Below are 18,538 nucleotides of genomic sequence, written 5' to 3'. Positions count from 1 at the left end.
AGACTTGGTTTATAAGAGATTGTGCAGTCCAACGTCAAACTGCTTTTTGTCACTGACGATGGATTCAACTCAGCGCTGACCTCTGCTGGTGATGTAGCCACCTAATGTTTTTGTTTTCTACTCTTACAGAACTCCCAAGTCGAATGCGATGGTAAGTAAACACATTCAGTATTCATTTTATCTTCATGTGTTACTTCATGTTGACATTTTAATCAAACATTAAATGTATGATAAGCATTGAAAAGACTAATCTACACATCTAATCATGCACTTAGAATCTATTGAGGTGTGGAATTTAAATGTCACTGAAGTCACATCATCGTCCGTGTCTTTGGAGTGGTATGAGCCAGATATCTACGTCAAAAATGAGTGGTCATACATTGTTAAATGGTCATCAGAAGGAGATGTTAACAAAATCTACATGAATGAAACCTCCGTGACCATTAAAGGGTTAATTGCTGGAGACCAGTACAATTTCACAGTCATTGGTTATTCTGGAACAGATGAAGCTATTACCCAAGTAACTACCTTCACAAGTAGGTTCATACTTTTAAGTTTGTGATTCAGCAAAAACAAAAGAAAACCGTACATCAGTGCATTTTCACATCAGTCCATGACTCAAGCATCATTCTGTCATTGTACACAGGAGGAGAATGTTTAACTGTTCTTCCAGAAATCCTAAAATCCTCTCCTCTCCTCTCCTCTCCTCTCCTCTCCTCTCCTCTCCTCTCCTCTCCTCTCCTTGTAGGACCGGGTACAATCGGAGAACCTACTGTGTCTCAGACCACCTCCACCATCTCACTGAACTGGACCTCACCTGCTGGTAGAGTCTTTAAGTACAGGGTGGAATGGCACAGTGGTGGAGCAGCAATGAGCAACAACACAACTGATACTTTTGCTGTGTTATCTGACCTGAGCCCTGGTACCACATACACAATCACAGTCATCGCTGTTGCCTCAGATAACAAAACAGAAGGAGCTCCTCGTGTTTTCAACTCAGTCACAAGTAAGTCACAGTCTCCTCACCTAATAAGATTTAAGTGTAATTTTGCTCTTTGTAGCGTTTTAGAGGGACAGTCCTGCTCCTCTGTGTCGTTTGTATTTGAGCAGTGGTGGGCACTTCAGCTGCTGCAGTCTACCACCTCCACACACACATCCTGCTCCACACACACATCCTGAATTCTCTCCTCCTCCTTCCTCTCCCCTCCTCTCCTCTCCCCCCCCCCCCCTCCTCTCCCCTCCTCCCCTCTCCTCCCCTCTCCTCTCCTCTCCTCTCCTCTCCTTGTAGGACCGGGTACAATTGGAGAACCTACTGTGTCTCAGACCACCTCCACCATCTCACTGAACTGGACCTCACCTGCTGGTAGAGTCTTTAAGTACAGGGTGGAATGGCACAGTGGTGGAGCAGCAATGAGCAACAACACAACTGATACTTTTGCTGTGTTATCTGACCTGAGCCCTGGTACCACATACACAATCACAGTCATCGCTGTTGCCTCAGATAACAAAACAGAAGGAGCTCCTCGTGTTTTCAACTCAGTCACAAGTAAGTCACAGTCTCCTCACCTAATAAGTTTTAAGTGTAATTTTGCTCTTTGTAGCGTTTTAGAGGGACAGTCCTGCTCCTCTGTGTCGTTTGTATTTGAGCAGTGGTGGGCACTTCAGCTGCTGCAGTCTAAGTGCTTCAATCACCAGGTTGATAGAATAAATAAGGCTGTGGGACCTGCATAGGGAAATGACACCTTGTTCATTACAAGCACCGAGGTGCCCTTGAGCAAGGGCCTATGTTCCTCAATACTCCTCTGGAGCTGATCAGTGGTCAGATAAAGCTGTGGTTGTAGTGGGCAGCTTTCAGGTGTGAATGTGTGTCACTGTGTCAGTGGAGAGCATTTGGCCATCATGTGAAAGAGAACTGATGCTCAGCAAACTCTGCAATAGCAGCAGTTACATCCATCAGTCAGTGTTCTGTATTTTGTATTTAAATGTCCTGTTTCCTGTCTCTACTTGTGGTCACAGAGCCTGAAGTAGTCAAGAACCTCACTGCCACTGAGATCACAACAGACTCTGTGTTTCTGAGCTGGACTGAACCAGAAGGAAACAGCTCCTTCTATAGAGTAGAGTGGACTGATAAGAGTCTCAATGTGCATAAAACTCAACTGAATATCAGTGATCTCACTGCTGGAGTGCAGTATGTATTTACTGTCACTGCTGTGGCTCAAGATTACAACACTGTAGGAGGGCCAGACAAAGTATCACTGTACACAAGTAAGACCTTAAGTAGTTCACCCTGCAGGGGCGGCAGTGGCTCAGTCCATAGGGGATTCAGCTTGGGAACCGGAGGGTTGCTGGTTCGAGTCCCGTATGGACCAAGAAAGTGGACTGACAGCTGGAGAGTTGCCATTTTGCCTCCAGGGCACTGCTGAGGTGCCCTTGAGCAAGGCACCGAACCCCTAACACTGCTCCACGGGCGCCGTATAATGGCTGCCCTGCACCCCCTCTGTGATGCATGTGTTTGTGTGTGTGTGATATGAGGGGGTGCAAGATAAATTTCAATTGCATGCGATTTGCTGTGAATTGCATGCAAAATGACGATTAATAAAGTATCTTAAATCTTAATTAGATACTGTTTCCACTTCAGCCTGTAGACTATCTACCTTAATGTTTTCCTAGTGAATATATTTTGTTCTGATCTCATTGGTGATGATCAAATTTAAATGTGCTGTCACCTCTCCTCTCCTCTTACCTTTCTCTTACACTAACAGAGCCCAATGTAGTTAAGAACCTCACTGCCACTAAGATCACAACATCCTCTGTGTTTCTGAGCTGGACTGAACCAGAAGGAAACAGCTCCTTCTATAGAGTAGAGTGGACTGATGGAAAAGACAATAGCAGTCACAATGTGAAAGAAAGAAAGAAAGAAACTCATCTGAATATCACTGAGCTCACTGCTGGAGTGCAGTATACATTTACAGTTATTGCTGTGGCAGGAGATAACACAACTAAAAGCAAACAGGCAGAGATTTTGCTCTATACACGTTAGATAACGTATACTTTAACATACTCAATTTCCCATTTGTCTTCCATGACTCAAGCATCATTCTGTACATTGTACACAGGCGGAGAATGTTTTTACTTTCCTTAAACAGTCACACACCCATGTGCTCCACACACACATCCTTAATTCTCTCCTCCTCCTTCCTCTCCCCTCCACTCCACTCCCCTCCTCTCCTCTCCTCTCCTCTCCTTGTAGGACCAGGTACAATCGGAGAACCTTCTGTGTCTCAGACCACCTCCACCATCTCACTGAACTGGACCTCACCTGCTGGTAGAGTCTTTAAGTACAGGGTGGAGTGGCACAGTGGTGGAGCAGCAATGAGCAACAACACAACTGATACTTTTGCTGTGTTATCTGACCTGAGCCCTGGTACCACATACACAATCACAGTCATCGCTGTTGCCTCAGATAACAAAACAGAAGGAGCTCCTCGTGTTTTCAACTCAGTCACAAGTAAGTCACAGTCTTCTCCCTTAATAAGTTTTAAGTGTAATTTTGCTCTTTGTAGCGTTTTAGAGGGACAGTCCTGCTCCTCTGTGTCGTTTGTATTTGAGCAGTGGTGGGCACTTCAGCTGCTGCAGTCTAAGTGCTTCAATCACCAGGTTGATAGAATAAATAAGGCTGTGGGACCTGCATAGGGAAATGACACCTTGTTCATTACAAGCACCCAGGTGCCCTTGAGCAAGGGCCTATGTTCCTCAATACTCCTCTGGAGCTGATCAGTGGTCAGATAAAGCTGTGGTTGTAGTGGGCAGCTTTCAGGTGTGAATGTGTGTCACTGTGTCAGTGGAGAGCATTTGGCCATCATGTGAAAGAACTGATGCTCAGCAAACTCTGCAATAGCAGCAGTTACATCCATCAGTCAGTGTTCTGTATTTTGTATTTAAATGTCCTGTTTCCTGTCTCTACTTGTGGTCAAAGAGCCTGAAGTAGTCAAGAACCTCACTGCCACTGAGATCACAACAGACTCTGTGTTTCTGAACTGGACTGAACCAGAAGGAAACAGCTCCTTCTATAGAGTAGAATGGACTGATGAGAGTCACAATGTGCATGAAACTCAACTGAATATCAGTGATCTCACTGCTGGAGTGCAGTATGTATTTACTGTCACTGCTGTGGCTCAAGATTACAACACTGTAGGAGGGCCAGACAAAGTATCACTGTATACAAGTAAGACCTTAAGTAGTTCACTCTGCATTTCATACTGTTTCCACTTCAGCCAGTATGTAGACTATCTACTTAATGTTTTCCAAGTTAAAATATTTTGTTAAGCTCCATTGGTGATGATCGATGTGCTGTCACCTCTCCTCTCCTCTTACCTTTCTCCTACACTAACAGAGCCCAATGTAGTCGAGAACCTCACTGCCACTGAGATCACAACATCCTCTGTGTTTCTGAGCTGGACTGAACCAGAAGGAAACAGCTCCTTCTATAGAGTAGAATGGACGGATGGAAAAGACAAAAGGAGTCACATTGTGAAAGAAACTCACCTGAATATCCCTGATCTCACTGCTGGAGTTCAGTATACCTTTACAGTTATTGCTGTGGCAGGAGATAACACAACTAAAAGCAAACAGGCAGAGATTTTGCTCTACACACGTAAGATAACGTTTACTCTAACGAACACAGAAACTCATTGTTTGTCTTCCACGATTGAAGCATCATTCTGTAAATTGTACACAGGAGAAGAATGTTTTTCTGTTCCTGATGATGTTGCACATCTATGTGCTCCACACACACATCCTGAAATCCTCTCCTCTCCTTCGACTCGTCTCCTCTCTCTCCTACACTAACAGAGCCCAATGTAGTCAAGGACCTCACTGCAACTGAGATCACAACAGACTCTGTGTTCCTAAACTGGACTGAAACAGAAGGAAACAGCTCCTTCTATAGAGTAGAATGGACTGATGAGACTAAAAGTGTGCATGAAACTCATCAGAATATCCCCGATCTCACTGCTGGAGTGCAGTATACATTTACAGTTATTGCTGTGGCAGGAGATAACACAACTAAAAGCAAGCAAGCAGAGATTTTGCTCTATACACGTAAGATAACGTATACTTTAACATACACACAAACTCATTGTTGTGACAAATTTCCTATTTGCCTTCCATGACTCAAGCATCATTCTGATGGTCTTGTCCACCTAGTATGGGCTCCACACACACACATCCTGAAAACCTCTCCTCTCCTCTTACCTTTCTCTTACACTAACAGAGCCCAATGTAGTCAAGAACCTCACTGCCACTGAGATCACAACATCCTCTGTGTTTCTGAGCTGGACTGAACCAGAAGGAAACAGCTCCTTCTATAGAGTAGAGTGGACTGATGGAAAAGACTATAAGAGTCCCAATGTGAAAGGAACTCATCTGAATATCCCTGATCTCACTGCCGGAGTGCAGTATACATTTACAGTTATTGCTGTGGCAGGAGATAACACAACTAAAAGCAAACAGGCAGAGATTTTGCTCTTCACACGTAAGATAACGTTTACTTAAAGATACACACAAACTCATTGTTGTGACATAAATCAAGCATCATTCTGTACATTGTTCACAGGAGGAGAAGGTTTTTTTCCTGATGATATTGCCCACCTATGTGGTCCACACACACATCCTGAAATCCCCTCCTTTCCTCTCCTCTCCTCTCCTCTCCTCTCCTCTCCTCTCTTCTCCTCTTCTCTTCTCTTCTCTTCTCTTCTCTTCTCTTCTCTTCTCTTCTCTTCTCTTCTCTCCTCTCCTCTCCTTTCCTCTCCTACCTTTCTATTTCACTTACAGAGCCCAATGTAGTTAAGAACCTCACTGCCATAGAGATCACAACATCCTCTGTGTTTCTGAGCTGGACTGAACCAGAAGGAAACAGCTCCTTCTATAGAGTAGAATGGACGGATGGAAAAGACTATAAGAATCAGATTGGGAAAGAAACTCACCTGAATATCCCTGATCTCACTGCTGGAGTTCAGTATACCTTTACAGTTATTGCTGTGGCAGGAGATAACACAACTAAAAGCAAACAGGCAGAGATTTTGCTCTACACACGTAAGATAACGTTTACTATAACGAACACAGAAACTCATTGTTTGTCTTCCACGATTGAAGCATCATTCTGTAAATTGTACACAGGAGAAGAATGTTTTTCTGTTCCTGATGATGTTGCACATCTATGTGCTCCACACACACATCCTGAAATCCTCTCCTCTCCTTCGACTCCTCTCCTCTCTCTCCTACACTAACAGAGCCCAATGTAGTCAAGGACCTCACTGCAACTGAGATCACAACAGACTCTGTGTTCCTAAACTGGACTGAACCAGAAGGAAACAGCTCCTTCTATAGAGTAGAATGGACTGATGAGACTAAAAGTGTGCATGAAACTCATCAGAATATCCCCGATCTCACTGCTGGAGTGCAGTATACATTTACAGTTATTGCTGTGGCAGGAGATAACACAACTAAAAGCAAGCAAGCAGAGATTTTGCTCTATACACGTAAGATAACGTATACTTTAACATACAGACAAACTCATTGTTGTGACAAATTTCCTATTTGCCTTCCATGACTCAAGCATCATTCTGATGGTCTTGTCCACCTAGTATGGGCTCCACACACACACATCCTGAAAACCTCTCCTCTCCTCTCCCCTCCCCTCCCATCCCCTCATTTCCTCTCCTCTCCTCTCCTCTCCTCTCCTCTTACCTTTCTCTTACACTAACAGAGCCCAATGTAGTCAAGAACCTCACTGCCACTGAGATCACAACAGACTCTGTGTTTCTGAGCTGGACTGAACCAGAAGGAAACAGCTCCTTCTATAGAGTAGAGTGGACTGATGGAAAAGACAAAAGGAGTCACAATGTGAAAGAAACTCATCTGAATATCCCTGATCTCACTGCCGGAGTGCAGTATACATTTACAGTTATTGCTGTGGCAGGAGATAACACAACTAAAAGCAAACAGGCAGAGATTTTGCTCTTCACACGTAAGATAACGTTTACATAAAGATACACACAAACTCATTGTTGTGACATAAATCAAGCATCATTCTGTACATTGTTCACAGGAGGAGAAGGTTATTTTCCTGATGATATTGCCCACCTATGTGGTCCACACACACATCCTGAAATCCCCTCCTTTCCTCTCCTCTCCTCTCCTCTACTCTCCTCTCCTCTCCCCTCCTCTTCTCTTCTCTTCTCTTCTCTTCTCTTCTCTTCTCTTCTCTCCTTTCCTCTCCTACCTTTCTCTTACACTAACAGAGCTCAATGTAGTCAAGAACCTCACTGCCACTGAGATCACAACATCCTCTGTGTTTCTGAGCTGGACTGAACCAGAAAGAAACAGCTCCTTCTATAGAGTAGAATGGACTGATGGAAAAAACTGTAAGAGTCACAATGTGCATGAAACTCATCTGAATATCAGTGATCTCACTGCTGGAGTGCAGTATGTATTTACTGTCACTGCTGTGGCTGGCGATAACAACACTGTAGGAGGGCCAGACAAAGTATCACTGTATACAAGTAAGACCTTAAGTAGTTCACTCTGCATTTCATACTGTTTCCACTTCAGCCAGTATGTAGACTATCTACTTAATGTTTTCCAAGTTAACGTATTTTGTTCTGCTCTATTAGTGATGATCATGATGATGATGTGCTGTCACCTCTCCTCTCCTCTTACCTTTCTCCTACACTAACAGAGCCCAATGTAGTCAAGAACCTCACTGCCACTGAGATCACAACATCCTCTGTGTTTCTGAGCTGGACTGAACCAGAAGGAAACAGCTCCTTCTATAGAGTAGAATGGACTGATGGAAAAGACAATAGGAGTCACAATGTGAAAGAAAGAAAGAAAGAAACTCATCTGAATATCCCTGATCTCACTGCCGGAGTGCAGTATACATTTACAGTTATTGCTGTGGCAGGAGATAACACAACTAAAAGCAAACAGGCAGAGATTTTGCTCTTTACACGTAAGATAATGTATACTTTAAGATAAACACAAATTCATTGTTGTGACATGACTCAAGCATCATTGTGTACATTGTACACAGGAGGAGAAGGTTTTTTTTTCCTGATGATATTGCCCACCTTTGTGCTCAAAACACACATCCTGAAATCCTCTCCACTCCTCTCCTTCCCTCACCTACCTTTCTCCTACACTCACAGAGCCCAATGTAGTCAAGAACCTCACTGCCACTGAGATCACAACAGACTCTGTTTTTTTGAGCTGGACTGAACCAGAAGGAAGCAGCTCCTTCTATAGAGTAGAATGGACTGATGGAAAAGCCTATAAGAGTCACAATGTGAAAGAAAGTCATTGGAATATCACTGTTCTCACTGCTGGAGTGCAGTATACATTTACATTTATTGCTGTGGCAGGAGATAACACAACTGAAAGCAAACAAGCAGAGATTTTGCTCTATACACGTAAGATAACGTATACTTTAACGTACACACAAACTCATTGTTGTGACAAATTTCCCATTTGTCTTCCACGACTCAAGCATCATTCTGTACATTGTACACAGAAGGAGAATGTTTTTCTGTTCCTGATGATGCTGCATACCTATGTGCTCCCCACACACATCCTGAAATCCTCTCCTCTCCTCTCCTCTCCTCTCCTCTCCTCTCCTCTCCTCTCCTCTCCTCTCCTCTCGTCTTTCTTCTACACTCACAGAGCCCAATGTAGTTAAGAACCTCACTGCCATAGAGATCACAACATCCTCTGTGTTTCTGAGCTGGACTGAACCAGAAGGAAACAGCTCCTTCTATAGAGTAGAATGGACGGATGGAAAAGACTATAAGAATCAGATTGTGAAAGAAACTCACCTGAATATCCCTGATCTCACTGCTGGAGTTCAGTATACCTTTACAGTTATTGCTGTGGCAGGAGATAACACAACTAAAAGCAAACAGGCAGAGATTTTGCTCTACACACGTAAGATAACGTTTACTCTAACGAACACAGAAACTCATTGTTTGTCTTCCACGATTGAAGCATCATTCTGTAAATTGTACACAGGAGAAGAATGTTTTTCTGTTCCTGATGATGTTGCACATCTATGTGCTCCACACACACATCCTGAAATCCTCTCCTCTCCTTCGACTCGTCTCCTCTCTCTCCTACACTAACAGAGCCCAATGTAGTCAAGGACCTCACTGCAACTGAGATCACAACAGACTCTGTGTTCCTAAACTGGACTGAACCAGAAGGAAACAGCTCCTTCTATAGAGTAGAATGGACTGATGAGACTAAAAGTGTGCATGAAACTCATCAGAATATCCCCGATCTCACTGCTGGAGTGCAGTATACATTTACAGTTATTGCTGTGGCAGGAGATAACACAACTAAAAGCAAGCAAGCAGAGATTTTGCTCTATACACGTAAGATAACGTATACTTTAACGCACACACAAACTCATTGTTGTGACAAATTTCCTATTTGCCTTCCATGACTCAAGCATCATTCTGATGGTCTTGTCCACCTAGTATGGGCTCCACACACACACATCCTGAAAACCTCTCCTCTCCTCTCCCCTCCCCTCCCATCCCCTCATTTCCTCTCCTCTCCTCTCCTCTCCTCTCCTCTTACCTTTCTCTTACACTAACAGAGCCCAATGTAGTCAAGAACCTCACTGCCACTGAGATCACAACAGACTCTGTGTTTCTGAGCTGGACTGAACCAGAAGGAAACAGCTCCTTCTATAGAGTAGAGTGGACTGATGGAAAAGACAAAAGGAGTCACAATGTGAAAGGAACTCATCTGAATATCCCTGATCTCACTGCCGGAGTGCAGTATACATTTACAGTTATTGCTGTGGCAGGAGATAACACAACTAAAAGCAAACAGGCAGAGATTTTGCTCTTCACACGTAAGATAACGTATACTTAAAGATACACACAAACTCATTGTTGTGACATAAATCAAGCATCATTCTGTACATTGTTCACAGGAGGAGAAGGTTTTTTTCCTGATGATATTGCCCACCTATGTGGTCCACACACACATCCTGAAATCCCCTCCTTTCCTCTCCTCTCCTCTCCTCTCCTCTCCTCTCCTCTCCTCTTCTCTTCTCTTCTCTTCTCTTCTCTTCTCTTCTCTTCTCTCCTCTCCTCTTCTCTCCTTTCCTCTCCTACCTTTCTATTTCACTTACAGAGCCCAATGTAGTCAAGAACCTCACTGCCACTGAGATCACAACATCCTCTGTGTTTCTGAGCTGGACTGAACCAGAAGGAAACAGCTCCTTCTATAGAGTAGAATGGACTGATGGAAAAAACTGTAAGAGTCACAATGTGCATGAAACTCATCTGAATATCAGTGATCTCACTGCTGGAGTGCAGTATGTATTTACTGTCACTGCTGTGGCTGGCGATAACAACACTGTAGGAGGGCCAGACAAAGTATCACTATATACAAGTAAGACCTTAAGTAGTTCACTCTGCATTTCATACTGTTTCCACTTCAGCCAGTATGTAGACTATCTACTAAATGTTTTCCAAGTTAACGTATTTTGTTCTGCTCTATTAGTGATGATCATGATGATGATGTGCTGTCACCTCTCCTCTCCTCTTACCTTTCTCCTACACTAACAGAGCCCAATGTAGTCAAGAACCTCACTGCCACTGAGATCACAACATCCTCTGTGTTTCTGAGCTGGACTGAACCAGAAGGAAACAGCTCCTTCTATAGAGTAGAATGGACTGATGGAAAAGACAATAGGAGTCACAATGTGAAAGAAAGAAAGAAAGAAACTCATCTGAATATCCCTGATCTCACTGCCGGAGTGCAGTATACATTTACAGTTATTGCTGTGGCAGGAGATAACACAACTAAAAGCAAACAGGCAGAGATTTTGCTCTTCACACGTAAGATAACGTTTACTTAAAGATACACACAAACTCATTGTTGTGACATAAATCAAGCATCATTCTGTACATTGTTCACAGGAGGAGAAGGTTTTTTTCCTGATGATATTGCCCACCTATGTGGTCCACACACACATCCTGAAATCCCCTCCTTTCCTCTCCTCTCCTCTCCTCTCCTCTCCTCTCCTCTCCTCTCCTCTCCTCTCCTCTCCTCTCCTCTCCTCTTCTCTTCTCTTCTCTTCTCTTCTCTTCTCTTCTCTTCTCTTCTCTTCTCTCCTCTCCTCTCCTCTCCTTTCCTCTCCTACCTTTCTATTTCACTTACAGAGCCCAATGTAGTCAAGAACCTCACTGCCACTGAGATCACAACATCCTCTGTGTTTCTGAGCTGGACTGAACCAGAAGGAAACAGCTCCTTCTATAGAGTAGAATGGACTGATGGAAAAGACAATAGGAGTCACAATGTGAAAGAAAGAAAGAAAGAAACTCATCTGAATATCCCTGATCTCACTGCTGGAGTGCAGTATACATTTACAGTTATTGCTGTGGCAGGAGATAACACAACTGAAAGCAAGCAAGCAGAGATTTTGCTCTATACACGTAAGATAACGTATACTTTAACGTACACACAAACTCATTGTTGTGACAAATTTCCCATTTGTCTTCCACGACTCAAGCATCATTCTGTACATTGTACACAGAAGGAGAATGTTTTTCTGTTCCTGATTATGCTGCATACCTATGTGCTCCCCACACACATCCTGAAATCCTCTCCTCTCCTCTCCTCTCCTCTCATCTTTCTTCTACACTCACAGAGCCCAATGTAGTTAAGAACCTCACTGCCATAGAGATCACAACATCCTCTGTGTTTCTGAGCTGGACTGAACCAGAAGGAAACAGCTCCTTCTATAGAGTAGAATGGACTGATGGAAAAGACTATAAGAATCAGATTGTGAAAGAAACTCACCTGAATATCCCTGATCTCACTGCTGGAGTTCAGTATACCTTTACAGTTATTGCTGTGGCAGGAGATAACACAACTAAAAGCAAACAGGCAGAGATTTTGCTCTACACACGTAAGATAACGTTTACTCTAACGAACACAGAAACTCATTGTTTGTCTTCCACGATTGAAGCATCATTCTGTAAATTGTACACAGGAGAAGAATGTTTTTCTGTTCCTGATGATGTTGCACATCTATGTGCTCCACACACACATCCTGAAATCCTCTCCTCTCCTTCGACTCCTCTCCTCTCTCTCCTACACTAACAGAGCCCAATGTAGTCAAGGACCTCACTGCAACTGAGATCACAACAGACTCTGTGTTCCTAAACTGGACTGAACCAGAAGGAAACAGCTCCTTCTATAGAGTAGAATGGACTGATGAGACTAAAAGTGTGCATGAAACTCATCAGAATATCCCCGATCTCACTGCTGGAGTGCAGTATACATTTACAGTTATTGCTGTGGCAGGAGATAACACAACTAAAAGCAAGCAAGCAGAGATTTTGCTCTATACACGTAAGATAACGTATACTTTAACGTACACACAAACTCATTGTTGTGACAAATTTCCTATTTGCCTTCCATGACTCAAGCATCATTCTGATGGTCTTGTCCACCTAGTATGGGCTCCACACACACACATCCTGAAAACCTCTCCTCTCCTCTCCCCTCCCCTCCCATCCCCTCATTTCCTCTCCTCTCCTCTCCTCTCCTCTTACCTTTCTCTTACACTAACAGAGCCCAATGTAGTCAAGAACCTCACTGCCACTGAGATCACAACATCCTCCGTGTTTCTGAGCTGGACTGAACCAGAAGGAAACAGCTCCTTCTATAGAGTAGAATGGACTGATGGAAAAGACAAAAGGAGTCACAATGTGAAAGGAACTCATCTGAATATCCCTGATCTCACTGCCGGAGTGCAGTATACATTTACAGTTATTGCTGTGGCAGGAGATAACACAACTAAAAGCAAACAGGCAGAGATTTTGCTCTTCACACGTAAGATAACGTATACTTAAAGATACACACAAACTCATTGTTGTGACATAAATCAAGCATCATTCTGTACATTGTTCACAGGAGGAGAAGGTTTTTTTCCTGATGATATTGCCCACCTATGTGGTCCACACACACATCCTGAAATCCCCTCCTTTCCTCTCCTCTCCTCTCCTCTCCTCTCCTCTCCTCTCCTCTCCTCTTCTCTTCTCTTCTCTTCTCTTCTCTTCTCTTCTCTTCTCTTCTCTTCTCTTCTCTTCTCTTCTCTCCTCTCCTCTCCTTTCCTCTCCTACCTTTCTCTTACACTAACAGAGCTCAATGTAGTCAAGAACCTCACTGCCACTGAGATCACAACATCCTCTGTGTTTCTGAGCTGGACTGAACCAGAAAGAAACAGCTCCTTCTATAGAGTAGAATGGACTAATGGAAAAAACTGTAAGGGTCACAATGTGCATGAAACTCATCTGAATATCAGTGATCTCACTGCTGGAGTGCAGTATGTATTTACTGTCACTGCTGTGGCTGGCGATAACAACACTGTAGGAGGGCCAGACAAAGTATCACTATATACAAGTAAGACCTTAAGTAGTTCACTCTGCATTTCATACTGTTTCCACTTCAGCCAGTATGTAGACTATCTACTTAATGTTTTCCAAGTTAACGTATTTTGTTCTGCTCTATTAGTGATGATCATGATGATGATGTGCTGTCACCTCTCCTCTCCTCTTACCTTTCTCCTACACTAACAGAGCCCAATGTAGTCAAGAACCTCACTGCCACTGAGATCACAACATCCTCTGTGTTTCTGAGCTGGACTGAACCAGAAGGAAACAGCTCCTTCTATAGAGTAGAATGGACTGATGGAAAAGACAATAGGAGTCACAATGTGAAAGAAAGAAAGAAAGAAACTCATCTGAATATCCCTGATCTCACTGCCGGAGTGCAGTATACATTTACAGTTATTGCTGTGGCAGGAGATAACACAACTAAAAGCAAACAGGCAGAGATTTTGCTCTTTACACGTAAGATAATGTATACTTTAAGATAAACACAAATTCATTGTTGTGACATGACTCAAGCATCATTGTGTACATTGTACACAGGAGGAGAAGGTTTTTTTTTCCTGATGATATTGCCCACCTTTGTGCTCAAAACACACATCCTGAAATCCTCTCCACTCCTCTCCTTCCCTCACCTACCTTTCTCCTACACTCACAGAGCCCAATGTAGTCAAGAACCTCACTGCCACTGAGATCACAACAGACTCTGTTTTTTTGAGCTGGACTGAACCAGAAGGAAGCAGCTCCTTCTATAGAGTAGAATGGACTGATGGAAAAGCCTATAAGAGTCACAATGTGAAAGAAAGTCATTGGAATATCACTGTTCTCACTGCTGGAGTGCAGTATACATTTACAGTTATTGCTGTGGCAGGAGATAACACAACTGAAAGCAAACAGGCAGAGATTTTGCTCTATACACGTAAGATAACGTATACTTTAACGTACACACAAACTCATTGTTGTGACAAATTTCCCATTTGTCTTCCACGACTCAAGCATCATTCTGTACATTGTACACAGAAGGAGAATGTTTTTCTGTTCCTGATGATGCTGCATACCTATGTGCTCCCCACACACATCCTGAAATCCTCTCCTCTCCTCTCCTCTCCTCTCCTCTCCTCTCGTCTTTCTTCTACACTCACAGAGCCCAATGTAGTTAAGAACCTCACTGCCATAGAGATCACAACATCCTCTGTGTTTCTGAGCTGGACTGAACCAGAAGGAAACAGCTCCTTCTATAGAGTAGAATGGACGGATGGAAAAGACTATAAGAATCAGATTGTGAAAGAAACTCACCTGAATATCCCTGATCTCACTGCTGGAGTTCAGTATACCTTTACAGTTATTGCTGTGGCAGGAGATAACACAACTAAAAGCAAACAGGCAGAGATTTTGCTCTACACACGTAAGATAACGTTTACTCTAACGAACACAGAAACTCATTGTTTGTCTTCCACGATTGAAGCATCATTCTGTAAATTGTACACAGGAGAAGAATGTTTTTCTGTTCCTGATGATGTTGCACATCTATGTGCTCCACACACACATCCTGAAATCCTCTCCTCTCCTTCGACTCGTCTCCTCTCTCTCCTACACTAACAGAGCCCAATGTAGTCAAGGACCTCACTGCAACTGAGATCACAACAGACTCTGTGTTCCTAAACTGGACTGAACCAGAAGGAAACAGCTCCTTCTATAGAGTAGAATGGACTGATGAGACTAAAAGTGTGCATGAAACTCATCAGAATATCCCCGATCTCACTGCTGGAGTGCAGTATACATTTACAGTTATTGCTGTGGCAGGAGATAACACAACTAAAAGCAAGCAAGCAGAGATTTTGCTCTATACACGTAAGATAACGTATACTTTAACATACACACAAACTCATTGTTGTGACAAATTTCCTATTTGCCTTCCATGACTCAAGCATCATTCTGATGGTCTTGTCCACCTAGTATGGGCTCCACACACACACATCCTGAAAACCTCTCCTCTCCTCTCCCCTCCCCTCCCATCCCCTCATTTCCTCTCCTCTCCTCTTACCTTTCTCTTACACTAACAGAGCCCAATGTAGTCAAGAACCTCACTGCCACTGAGATCACAACATCCTCCGTGTTTCTGAGCTGGACTGAACCAGAAGGAAACAGCTCCTTCTATAGAGTAGAATGGACTGATGGAAAAGACAAAAGGAGTCACAATGTGAAAGGAACTCATCTGAATATCCCTGATCTCACTGCCGGAGTGCAGTATACATTTACAGTTATTGCTGTGGCAGGAGATAACACAACTAAAAGCAAACAGGCAGAGATTTTGCTCTTCACACGTAAGATAACGTTTACTTAAAGATACACACAAACTCATTGTTGTGACATGACTCAAGCATCATTGTGTACATTGTACACAGGAGGAGAAGGTTTTTTTCCTGATGATATTGCCCACCTATGTGGTCCACACACACATCCTGAAATCCCCTCCTTTCCTCTCCTCTCCTCTCCTCTCCTCTCCTCTTCTCTTCTCTTCTCTTCTCTTCTCTTCTCTTCTCTTCTCTCCTCTCCTCTCCTTTCCTCTCCTACCTTTCTCTTACACTAACAGAGCCCAATGTAGTCAAGAACCTCACTGCCACTGAGATCACAACATCCTCTGTGTTTCTGAGCTGGACTGAACCAGAAAGAAACAGCTCCTTCTATAGAGTAGAATGGACTGATGGAAAAAACTGTAAGAGTCACAATGTGCATGAAACTCATCTGAATATCAGTGATCTCACTGCTGGAGTGCAGTATGTATTTACTGTCACTGCTGTGGCTGGCGATAACAACACTGTAGGAGGGCCAGACAAAGTATCACTATATACAAGTAAGACCTTAAGTAGTTCACTCTGCATTTCATACTGTTTCCACTTCAGCCAGTATGTAGACTATCTACTAAATGTTTTCCAAGTTAACGTATTTTGTTCTGCTCTATTAGTGATGATCATGATGATGATGTGCTGTCACCTCTCCTCTCCTCTTACCTTTCTCCTACACTAACAGAGCCCAATGTAGTCAAGAACCTCACTGCCACTGAGATCACAACATCCTCTGTGTTTCTGAGCTGGACTGAACCAGAAGGAAACAGCTCCTTCTATAGAGTAGAATGGACTGATGGAAAAGACAATAGGAGTCACAATGTGAAAGGAACTCATCTGAATATCCCTGATCTCACTGCCGGAGTGCAGTATACATTTACAGTTATTGCTGTGGCAGGAGATAACACAACTAAAAGCAAACAGGCAGAGATTTTGCTCTTTACACGTAAGATAATGTATACTTTAAGATAAACACAAATTCATTGTTGTGACATGACTCAAGCATCATTGTGTACATTGTACACAGGAGGAGAAGGTTTTTTTTTTTCCTGATGATATTGCCCACCTTTGTGCTCAAAACACACATCCTGAAATCCTCTCCACTCCTCTCCTTCCCTCACCTACCTTTCTCCTACACTCACAGAGCCCAATGTAGTCAAGAACCTCACTGCCACTGAGATCACAACAGACTCTGTTTTTTTGAGCTGGACTGAACCAGAAGGAAGCAGCTCCTTCTATAGAGTAGAATGGACTGATGGAAAAGCCTATAAGAGTCACAATGTGAAAGAAAGTCATTGGAATATCACTGTTCTCACTGCTGGAGTGCAGTATACATTTACATTTATTGCTGTGGCAGGAGATAACACAACTGAAAGCAAGCAAGCAGAGATTTTGCTCTATACACGTAAGATAACGTATACTTTAACGTACACACAAACTCATTGTTGTGACAAATTTCCCATTTGTCTTCCACGACTCAAGCATCATTCTGTACATTGTACACAGAAGGAGAATGTTTTTCTGTTCCTGATGATGCTGCATACCTATGTGCTCCCCACACACATCCTGAAATCCTCTCCTCTCCTCTCCTCTCCTCTCCTCTCCTCTCGTCTTTCTTCTACACTCACAGAGCCCAATGTAGTTAAGAACCTCACTGCCATAGAGATCACAACATCCTCTGTGTTTCTGAGCTGGACTGAACCAGAAGGAAACAGCTCCTTCTATAGAGTAGAATGGACGGATGGAAAAGACTATAAGAATCAGATTGTGAAAGAAACTCACCTGAATATCCCTGATCTCACTGCTGGAGTTCAGTATACCTTTACAGTTATTGCTGTGGCAGGAGATAACACAACTAAAAGCAAACAGGCAGAGATTTTGCTCTACACACGTAAGATAACGTTTACTATAACGAACACAGAAACTCATTGTTTGTCTTCCACGATTGAAGCATCATTCTGTAAATTGTACACAGGAGAAGAATGTTTTTCTGTTCCTGATGATGTTGCACATCTATGTGCTCCACACACACATCCTGAAATCCTCTCCTCTCCTTCGACTCCTCTCCTCTCTCTCCTACACTAACAGAGCCCAATGTAGTCAAGGACCTCACTGCAACTGAGATCACAACAGACTCTGTGTTCCTAAACTGGACTGAACCAGAAGGAAACAGCTCCTTCTATAGAGTAGAATGGACTGATGAGACTAAAAGTGTGCATGAAACTCATCAGAATATCCCCGATCTCACTGCTGGAGTGCAGTATACATTTACAGTTATTGCTGTGGCAGGAGATAACACAACTAAAAGCAAGCAAGCAGAGATTTTGCTCTATACACGTAAGATAACGTATACTTTAACATACACACAAACTCATTGTTGTGACAAATTTCCTATTTGCCTTCCATGACTCAAGCATCATTCTGATGGTCTTGTCCACCTAGTATGGGCTCCACACACACACATCCTGAAAACCTCTCCTCTCCTCTCCCCTCCCCTCCCATCCCCTCATTTCCTCTCCTCTCCTCTCCTCTCCTCTTACCTTTCTCTTACACTAACAGAGCCCAATGTAGTCAAGAACCTCACTGCCACTGAGATCACAACATCCTCCGTGTTTCTGAGCTGGACTGAACCAGAAGGAAACAGCTCCTTCTATAGAGTAGAATGGACTGATGGAAAAGACAAAAGGAGTCACAATGTGAAAGGAACTCATCTGAATATCCCTGATC

At 43.2% G+C, this 18,538-nt stretch overlaps 1 protein-coding gene across 2 annotated transcripts in view; it reads left to right on the top strand.

Moving 5' to 3' along the window:
* Window positions 1–18,538, top strand: part of LOC143016152 (receptor-type tyrosine-protein phosphatase eta-like) — a 40,900-nt gene that overhangs the window by 9,846 nt on the left and 12,516 nt on the right. The window contains exons 2-7 of one of the 2 annotated variants that reach the window (XM_076170331.1): window positions 130–151; window positions 749–1,006; window positions 1,289–1,546; window positions 2,017–2,265; window positions 2,763–3,035; window positions 3,251–3,508. In XM_076170331.1, the coding sequence (XP_076026446.1) occupies window positions 130–151; window positions 749–1,006; window positions 1,289–1,546; window positions 2,017–2,265; window positions 2,763–3,035; window positions 3,251–3,508 (1,318 nt within the window). The remainder of the gene's footprint in view (window positions 1–129; window positions 152–748; window positions 1,007–1,288; window positions 1,547–2,016; window positions 2,266–2,762; window positions 3,036–3,250; window positions 3,509–18,538) is intronic. The other variant, XM_076170339.1, reaches the window with a different exon arrangement.

Source organism: Genypterus blacodes, unplaced genomic scaffold (assembly GCF_046128005.1).
Source record: "Genypterus blacodes isolate CSIRO-AG114 ecotype Tasmania unplaced genomic scaffold, CSIRO-AGI_Gbla_v1 ptg000015l_1, whole genome shotgun sequence".
NCBI classification, from domain to species: Eukaryota; Metazoa; Chordata; class Actinopteri; order Ophidiiformes; family Ophidiidae; genus Genypterus; species Genypterus blacodes.
This window is presented reverse-complemented; position numbering and strand designations above follow the sequence as displayed.